The sequence below is a fragment of the Pleurodeles waltl genome, chromosome 6 (genome assembly GCF_031143425.1).
Source record: "Pleurodeles waltl isolate 20211129_DDA chromosome 6, aPleWal1.hap1.20221129, whole genome shotgun sequence".
NCBI classification, from domain to species: domain Eukaryota; kingdom Metazoa; phylum Chordata; class Amphibia; order Caudata; family Salamandridae; genus Pleurodeles; species Pleurodeles waltl.
In genome coordinates, this window is record NC_090445.1 from 721462987 (window position 1) to 721472828 (window position 9842).

Here is a 9842-nt window from a genome sequence, read left to right on the forward strand (position 1 = left end):
TCTTAAATGTCTCAAAGGACAGTCCTTTGAGATAGTGAGGCAATTAATAAATGTCAAAATTTCAATAGCAAACATGCCTGTGTAATTACAAAAGCACTACCAACGAGAATGCATAACTCCACATTGATGTCACAAATGAATCCCAGAGTTGAGAGAGCAGAGGGTTAACCACAGATTTCTCTCATTTTTATTTCTTTTTTAGATTTAAAAGTTGATTACAGCATTACTCCAGGTGTTCGCCAGAGATGACTTTATAACAATAAAAACAAAAATCTTGAGAAGATAAAAGACAGCAATAGACATGTACTGATCAAACTTAATGAAAAATCAGGCAGAGTTTAAGAGTCTTGCAACCCACACAGAATATTTTGAAATTAGAAGGGTGCTTACACACATAGCTCTACTCTCCAGCATTCTGGCTCTTTCAAGTGAGGATTATATTTTACTGATGAACAAGAAGACACATTTCTATCATATCTATTCTGTACAGCAGAAAGATAAAGGTACATTCATTGAGCTGGTGGATGAGATTGATATCAAGGCAGATACTTGAGAAAGAATAATGGATGTACATAAGGTAGAGAAAATATAAACAGTACCATACATGATATTACAACTTGTGGGTAAGAGGCTGTTAAACCTGGCAGCTTTTTGGCATGTCTCCCCTGTCTTTTTGCCTTCTGACCTCCTGGTTTTGGACTCTGTTTTTGCTGGTTTATTATCTTTGCGCACTTTACCACTGCTAATCAGTGCTAAAGTGCAAGTGCTCCCCCTATAAATTGTACTGTGGATTGGTTTATCCATAATTGGCATATTTAATTTACTAATAAATCCCTAGTAACGTGCCCTAGAGGTGCCCAGGGCCTGTGAATCAAATGCTACTAGTGGGCCTGCAGCACTGGTTGTGCCACCCACATTAGTAGCCCTGTAAACATGACTCAGACCTGCCATTGCAATGTCTGTGTGAGCGGTTTTAAACTGTCAATTCGACTTGGCAAGTGAACCCACTTGCCAGGCCTCAACCTTCCCTTTTACTACATGTAAGGCACCCCTAGGCTAGGCCCTAGGTAGCCCCAGGGGCAGGGTGCAGTGTATGTTTAAGGTAGGACATATACTAGTGTGTTTTATATGTCCTAACAGTGAAATACTGCCAAATTCTGTCTTCACTGTGCAAGGCCCATCTCTCTCATAGGTTAACATGGGGGCTGCCTTTAAATATCCTTAAAGCGCATATTCCCTTTGAGAGTAGATAAAAATGTGGAGTTTAGGGTCTCTGAACTCACAATTTAAAAATATATCTTTTAGTGAAGTTGGTTTTTAAATTGTCTGTTTGAAAATACCACTTTTAGAAAATGGGCATTGTCTTGCTTATACCATTCTGTGACTCTGGCTGGTTGTGGATTGTCTGTCTGGGTCAGTTTGACAGTTGGGCTGTTTTGCACCTCTCTAGACAGTGACACAAAAGGGGGCGGAGGTGTAGCCAGCATATCCTGATGAGCAATCTGAGCTAGAGAGGAGGGAGGAGTGGTCGTTCACACCTGAAAGGACTGTGCCTGCCCTCACACAATGCAGTCTCCGACCCCCTGGTGTGTGTCTGGGGCCTGGCCTGGACAAGGAAGGATCTTGCAAACACTTGAGACTTTGCTTTGAAGTTTGCCAACTTCAAAGGCAGAACTGGGTATAAGAAGAAGACCCAAAACCCCAGACTTTTAGAATCTTTCTGGAATCAAGAGGAACCTCTGCCCAGGAGAAGAGCTGAAGGAGGAGTACTGTCCCTCTGCTGTGTTGCTTTGCTGGACTGGCCTGCAGTTGCTGCTTCTGCCTGAAAAGAGTGCGAAGGGTGAATTTTGCTGTGTGTCCTGCTTGAGAAAATTCTCCAAGGGCTTGGAGTAGAGCTTGCCTCCTGTTGGAAGTCTCAGGGACACCAAAGACTTCAGTTTCCTCAATCTGCAGCACTGGGAACTGTGTGTTTTGTGCTGTTCAAGAGGAGAAACCACTGCGACAATGATGCCGCTGGCCTGCACCGTGACCTGCCGACGTCACATGGAGTCGTATTGCCCCGCTTCGCAACGTGACCCTGGTCTCCCCGACGCCGTCATCGGACGACTTCACCGAGCCGCTGCTTGCACCGCGACCTGTGGGCCCCGCACTCCAGCATTGCCTGCTCACACTGCAGCCTGGGCATCCCCGACAACGCCGCTCCTGCTGACACCGTGGCCTGTGGACACTGCTCGTGAGGTACACGAAGCACCGTCCCATCCCGCACCGCAGCCCCGGTCCACCGACGCCAGCACCATCGACTCCTGTGTCGTCACCAGGCATCCTGCCTGCGCTGTGGCCTGTGGACACCGCTCGTGAGGGTCACGAAGCATCGCCCCGTCCCGCTGGCTTGGGCCGACCGACGACAGTGCTTCAGCAATGACGACGACTCTGCCTGCACTGTGACCTGTGGACACCGCACGTCGCACCGCCCCGCTTCACACCGCAGCCCTGGTCTCACTGCTGCCGCTGGACGCTGTCACCGAGCTGCTGCCTGCACCGTGACCTGTGGACACCGCACGTCGCATCGTCCCGCTTTGCACCGCAGCCCCGACGCCATCCACGCCAGCGCACCTGACTTCATCAGCTTGGAGTTCAATCTGCAACGCGGGTGACCTCAAGGGCCCGACAACTCCTGCACCGACTTCGGAACCGACACTGCGATGTCCGTGACGCCGCTCTCCGGAGCTCACCACGAGGATCTCAACGCCCTGCAAATCCAAAGTACTGTTTGCGGGTCTTCCCGACACCGTAGCTGGCGCGCAATGCCGCGGCCGGCCTGAACTGTTGGTTTTGTTGATCACGACGCCATGATAGCCCCAGGTGGAGCTATCAACTTAAAAGAACTGTAGTTCTGAGTAAGTCTTGCAGAATTCATATTTTTCTTACTGTATGTTGGATTTTTATCGTATTTGGTCTTGTTTTATATAGATAAATATTGGCTATTTTTCTAAAACTGCTGTGGTGTCCTTTTGTAGTGTTTTCACTTATTACTGTGTGTTATGTGCAAATGCTTTACACATTGCTTTTGAGATAAGCCTGACTACTCGTGCCAAGCTACCAAGGAGGTGAGCATGGGTTATCTGAGTGGGTATCTCCCTTATCCTGACTAGAATGAGGGTCCCTACTTGGACAGGGTGCAAACTGACTGCCAACTAGAGACCCCATTTCTAGCAGAGGCCAACATTTTCAAGACTTTAGATCAGTGCTTTTTGGCTGGCCTTTCAACCCAGTATGCAGATTCTGGGTTCAACATTAGTAAAACAACGTTTTGGTGTATGCTACCACCTTGTATTAGAATCTGATGGTCACAGAATACCAGTGTAGATAATGATGCACTGAGGATATATCATTAAAGCTAGAGTCTTGCGGTTTGAGACCTGGTGCAGCAATGATCTACACACAAAATAGTCTATCAGTCAAACACATAAAAAGCTCTGAGGACCCCACTGTCATCTATCTGTCTCATCCAACAAAGCCTGTGCCCCTAATCACAGCCATCTTCATATGAAAGCAATGTCAGGGAAAATAGAAATTGCTTTCATTGAGAAATGTTCAGAGATATTTTGCCTGCACTGCCAAGCAACCCTCGATCAATGACAGTTTAATTTAGGAAGTGAAGTGAGTTTGGTTCAAAGGTATCCAACTTATCTCAACACCTTAAAGCACTTGATAAGCTTGAAATATTCTGATGCCTCTCTCACTGCCCCAAGCACTGCCCAGCTCTCAATACTGCATATAAAGTCTACAAACTACATCTTCAAATCAAATCTATATCAAAAGCATCTGATGCCACGATGAGAGCAAAGTTTTAACTATCACAATCTAACATTACATAAATCCAACCCCTACCACCTGTCATCCTACACTCCACTGAAAGAGCAACGTACGCCATTTTTATGTTGACAAAATCAACAGCATTCACACTGTGACAGCATCACAGTTTAAGTCGCTCTCTATTGACAACCTGGTTACCAGCCTAAAGTCCCTGTAACAATCAAACATGCATAATACAGCACATACCACCCTGCTTTTCTCAATTGAGTCCCAGGAAAAGCAGGAGCACTACAACTTCAAACTAGAATCATCAACCAACACAATCCCCACCTCCCCAAGCCTACCAATTAGGTTTATGTCCACTTGCAGTACAGAAACTGCAATTTTACGGTCATTAACACTGCCTGTAAATTACTAGCAATCCTCTTTGTCCTTCTTAATCTCTAAGTGGCCTTCTTGACTCCATCCACCTACAAAAGTATCATTCAAAATGATCTTGTTTCTCCCATATACAAATGGAACTCTTTTAAGTCATCCCAAAAACCTATCAAACGAGAACTTCTCTAAGATACCATTTCAGTCCTCGAGATTTTCAATCTTCTCTTGGAAGCTCAGAGTCTCATAGGCTGCGCAAGACAGAACCCTAAACTAATAAGGCAAAAACGCAAAGCTTTATCTCAAGTGGTCTTCAGTCTCTGTCATACACTACCCAAGACAATGTTTGGACATTAAAAATTATGAATGTCAACAGTATTCACCAAAGCCCTACCAGAAGGGATTCTCTTGCTATCAATAGTGGCAGTACATATAACACATCAAAGTCTCATTCAACTGCATGCAGACTTTGTGCAGCTTTTATTATGCTGACAGACATTTCGTCACCTGAACAGCAGCACTTAATCAAACCGAGCTGCAGCTGTAGTTGGGGAAATGGCCGTGAGCGGGTTGGGAAAGGCAGGGAGTAGCATCCCTGAAAAAAAAAAAAAAAAAAAAAAAGAAAGGTAATCACTGCAAGGCAAACACCGGCATTGAGAGTGTGTCGGTATTTGCCCCACTGTGAAATGTCACAAATCCTTTTAGCGCTCTCCTTGTCATTCACTCATTGAATATCAAGTCTACATCTGCCTCTCACTCAAAAACCACCACATGATTAAAGTTTGTGATTAGCCAGATCAGCTTAGAATCAAACACTTCCTCTCAACCCACATTTTCTACTTTAGAATGACAGTTCTCATTCTTTGGCACATCTAGAAGCTTCTGTAATGGCCTCCCAAAGTCTATTCTTTACTCTCTTAAAGTCACTGCATTCTTCACTACTTGACAATAAAAGCGTATCCACATCACCCCACCCTACATGATTCACACTAGTTCAACCTCCCAGTGTGAATCAACCTCGAATCACTCTGCATCACCTACAAGGCCAAACTCACCTTAAATCAGACTCTACAGCTCCAAAACTCTTCCTGCAGAGACGTTCGCACACCACAAAAGGGATGAAACTACAAGGTCTCCCAAGCAAAGACTCTAAAAACAGGGCCGCAACTGGCATCCTCTTCCACATTTGTCATCAACAGACTGGCCTTCTCTTGCAGTCACCTGCTTCACAAACACACATACAGACACACACAACGGACATGAGTGTGTGTTACCCTGTATTCATGCTAGTACCTCAGGTCTTTTGAGAAAAAATAATACCCATCCATGCAGCTGTAACCCACTATGTTGAGGTGACCAATGTAAGTCAATGAAAGCCGAATCCATTATAGATTTCCATGAGCTCCAGATAAAATAAATGTACATAGAACGAATCTAAATGAAGCTAATTTACATAATCAATGAGTATTCTGGCATATTAGCATTGAATTAACTGGCTATCCCTACTTTATATAAACATTGCTTATAAAAATAATAAAACAGAAGGCTGTCTCAGCAAATAGTATGTACATCACCTCGTATGCATCCATACATCAGTCTAGCCTGTGGTACTCACCGGGTCTAGCCTCAAAGGTCCCATTACTGCGGCTGCACCAGAGTGCCCGGTCCCCATATTGCAAGATGTAGTGATCCTTGGCTTGAAAAAGTTCCATGGTCCAGAATGCAAGTTTTGAATTTGGGACAGAAAATGGCGGGCAGAGAAGGCAGTCACTTCATCAGTTGACTGAACAGAGCAGCACCGAAAACCTAAGAGTAAACAAAGCATAGACTTAATGTAATGCAAGAGAAACTAGACAAAGGCACTGACTTCAATAGGAGAAAAAGAAGGAGGTGAACTCAAAAAGCAACTAAAGAGATGAAGACTAAACGGGGCATAGAATTAACAGTTAAGAAGAAAATGAAGTAAGAGAATCTAAGCTTAGAGGAAGTGAGCCAAAGGGAGACACTTCGGTGAGCCTAAAAAATAACACAGCCAAAGGGGGGAATACTGGTTGTCCTTAAGGGGAATAAAGCCAACAAGAGGATGTTGGTGTGGTCATTAGGAACTGAGTCGCAGTGACAGATTTAGGGATACCCAAGAGTAAGTGAAAAAAAAGGAAAAAAATGTAGAAGAGGGCTAAAGAAAGCAAGCCAAAGGACAGAACTGATGAAAGGACAAAAGGAAATGAGTCAAAGAGAGACTGAGCTAAGCCCAAAAGAAACTATGCTGAATGGACAGGCCGAGTTGAATCCAATGGAAAATGAGTCAAAGTTAAAGATGGATGTTAGTTCAAAAGGAATTCAGCCAAAGGCATAGAGTGAAGTAATCCCAAGAGGAAGTGAGTTAAAGGGAGATATTGGGGTGAGACCAAAAGGAACCGAATTAATGGGAGACATAAAAGTGAGCCGAGGAGGGACTATGCCCAAAGTCAGAATAACATGCTTGATGGAAAAAGGCAGAGTGGAGACAAAGGAAAACCCAAAAAAGCCAAAGATGTAATTTCAGCAGATGGTTGGACATGGCAACTTTCCAGGAAATGCACCCAAAGCCAAAGCCTTAAATATACAGCAAAAGCGTGAGGAGGCAGGTTAACTCCGGGAGGTGTAGTTGGTTATAGGCACACATTCTGTAAGAGTTTGAGTTTCTGTAAGGAAAGATTGGGAAATAACTGAAGTCTAGAAACATTCGGTGCAGTATATTATGGTGGGGGTTAACTTTGAGAGGAGATGACCATGTAGTAGGTGATGAGCAAAACTAGATGAGACGAATGTATCATATCCTGTCATCTAAATCCAGAATGCTTTGGTGATTAGGAAATGAAACAATTAAGAATGGTCGAACGACCTCTTGGGAGCAGTGCATGAGCACTGGTAGAGTTGTTTTAGGAGGAACATGGTTTAGGTGTGACCCACTGGCAGAGAACTCGAGGGGTACAAAATGAATAAGAGCATGTGGCAGGAATTGCTAATGAATAGCTGGAAGGCTATGAGCATAAGGTAGTGAACGTATAGTTAGTTGATGGGAGCACGCTTTGCCTAGAGGTAGCAAAAGGATCAGAGTATGGAGAGGGAGCGGTGGGCAGGAATTGCTGAGAGATGACGGGAAGTGCTGGATCTGGTCGGAGATAACTGAAGCGTTACAGCAGAGACTGATAACCGAATACAGTGGGTCATGTGAAATCTGGGCAGGGACTGCTGACTGGCAAAGGGGGTGTAAACAACTCGATATATGTTGATATTAACGCTTCATTCTTGCACCAGATGGGGACCTGATATATTATGATAAACGTCTGCAGGAAATGGTAGCGATCGCTGACAAATGAGAGCGGCACATAGCATGTAATGGCGATACCAGACATATGATGGCAGTACCTGACATCTGATGGTGTAATCTGACGTCCAACACCTTCACAATGACAAACAAGGCATTACATGGGAAGGTGAGCTAGTATCTTGAGATAGTACTTTCCCGTGCGGGGCAGCATTAAATGTAAGGGCTGGAGGAAAAGGACAATCTATTTCGAGATACAATTATAGTGTTTATCAAAAAATGAAAAACTGGTGTTTGTGCAAATTATTATTTTTCAGAAAGTGGTTGTGGACAAAATCGGTTGGTTAAATGAAAGCTGGTAGATAGGGACAAAATAAAGACTATTAACTTAAAAGGTCAAGGTAACTGGGGGGGACTTGACTCACTTTCCACCTCAACTGCGCTGTGAAATTCCCCTTTCTTTAAATACATCTTGGTGTGAACATCCACCTCACCCCTCGCCCCCCCCCCCCCCCGCATAACTAATTCGCTTACAGTTTGGTGCAATCGAATATTTATTTACACAACACCAACCTTAGCTTATGGAATAGTCACACTCTGGGCCAGGATCACGGATAAGCACAGAGGGAAGGAAAGCTCTAGGCATGACCTTCCTATGGGTACAAAAGAGTTTTGTCAATTGAAAAGCACAAGGGGTGAGACAGGTGCTCTAGGCATTGGCAGATGAAGGGTTCGTGGTATGGTGCGGTATGGTGAGGGACTGCTGACCTGTTCAAAAGACAGGGCAAGTTCTAAGCATTTTCTTCTGAGATGTATGCTACATGGAAGTGAATATCTGTGCAAAGATTGCCTTACGATGGAATATAACATGGCTTCTTTGGCCTTACAACTTATGAAATCGACTCTCAAGCTAACTTGTTTACAAATGTCGTTGAACATGAGACATCAGTTATAGTGAAAGAATTAAACAAAGGTAGAGGATGAAGGGGATACCGGTTTCCTGACATGGCGAGTCTATATTCTTTTCAAGCTCTTGCGGTGCAGATAGTACCAATCCTTTTTAAATGCCCCTGGAGCTTTTGTTGCCTTATATTGTACACTGACAGAAGCTATGAGCAGCGAGGGGAACCGAAGAGCGAATGTCTGACAAATTAATGCTTCTGGACAACGAGGGACACAGACGATTCAAGGGGAGATCTCAGGAGGGACCGCTGCTGGAGGCAAGCACCGAGAATGGCACAGACTGGAACTTTGAACGTGGACCACCCACCCAGAGGAGCAGGGGATGATAAGCTCCCCGACAAGCAGGGGCACATGGAATGGTGAAAATAATGGGTACAACGTGATAGAAGAAGGCCCTACAGGCAGTGGCTTCGGAGTGGACACCCAGCCTTCACTAGCCGCGAGACATTCCAGACACACTATATCACCTGCCCCAGGGCGCGCGCGCCTCTTCCAAGGCAGCTCGCTCCGTTTTCCGTTGCAGGCTCGCGCACCTCTGTCCAGAGCTCGTGCCTCTTCTCTGACGGCGCAGACTGCTCGAAAGACCGGGATTTGTCCTGATGTATGTTTTTGGCTCACGCACCACGGTCTGCAGTAAAACCCACTGCCTGTGCATGGGCGCGCGAAGCAGTTTTTCTAATACTGTTCCTGACGCTTCCCTCTGTCTGTCGGGGCTCGCGCTCTAGTTCACGCGCAGACTCCTCTTGTCCGCCGGCTCTCAAGAACATTCGCCCTTCCCACCACTCCTCACAGAAGCGGCAAGCGGCAGCAAGCTGCTTCCTGCTCACTGTGGTCCTGCTCCGTCCTTTTCTCCCACGTGACTCCCTACGTCAACACCACAACAACCGGCTGTCAGAGACCGAAGCCCGGCCCACACTGCCTGTGACGTCGCCCAGAGGTGCAGCCCGGTGAACTTTTGATTATTGAAGATGAGACGGGGATGTCTGCGCACTGCCGGCGAAAACACTGGCGGGTCTCTGAGGTACTGTAGCGTACCCAGAACTTTTGGGGATACAGCATGTGTACATTTTATACGTTATTATTCTTAACAGCTGTGGGTCATTAACGGTGTTCACCGGCTTAAAGACCGCTACTAAAGGTGGGGTAAAGTAAAAGGTATTTGTCTTCAGGACCATTTTTTTTATTGTTGTGGAAAGAATTAGGTTTAGGCAAGTGGGATAAAAAAAATGGGTGTGGGGCTTCCAAAAGGGCGTGGCCTGTGTAATTAATGGCACGGCTTAAATATGAACAATCTAAAATCTGTGCTTCCCCGTGTGCCGCCAGACTGATGTTTTGCTGCGTGTATTTTCTTTCTGTTGTTAGATACAACTCAATAAAT

At 45.4% G+C, this 9842-nt stretch overlaps 1 protein-coding gene across 2 annotated transcripts in view; it reads right to left on the reverse strand.

Moving 5' to 3' along the window:
- Positions 1-9335, reverse strand: part of INPP5F (inositol polyphosphate-5-phosphatase F) — an 855919-nt gene extending 846584 nt beyond the window's left edge. The window contains exons 1-2 of one of the 2 annotated variants that reach the window (XM_069239234.1): positions 8998-9335; positions 5807-5997 (exon numbers count right to left, since the gene is read on the reverse strand). In XM_069239234.1, coding sequence (XP_069095335.1) covers positions 5807-5903 — 97 coding nt within the window. In that variant the 5' untranslated portion in view covers positions 5904-5997; positions 8998-9335. Of the gene's footprint in view, positions 1-5806; positions 5998-8931 lie in introns of both variants that reach the window. The other variant, XM_069239233.1, reaches the window with a different exon arrangement.
- Between the last annotated feature and the right edge of the window lie 507 nt (positions 9336-9842).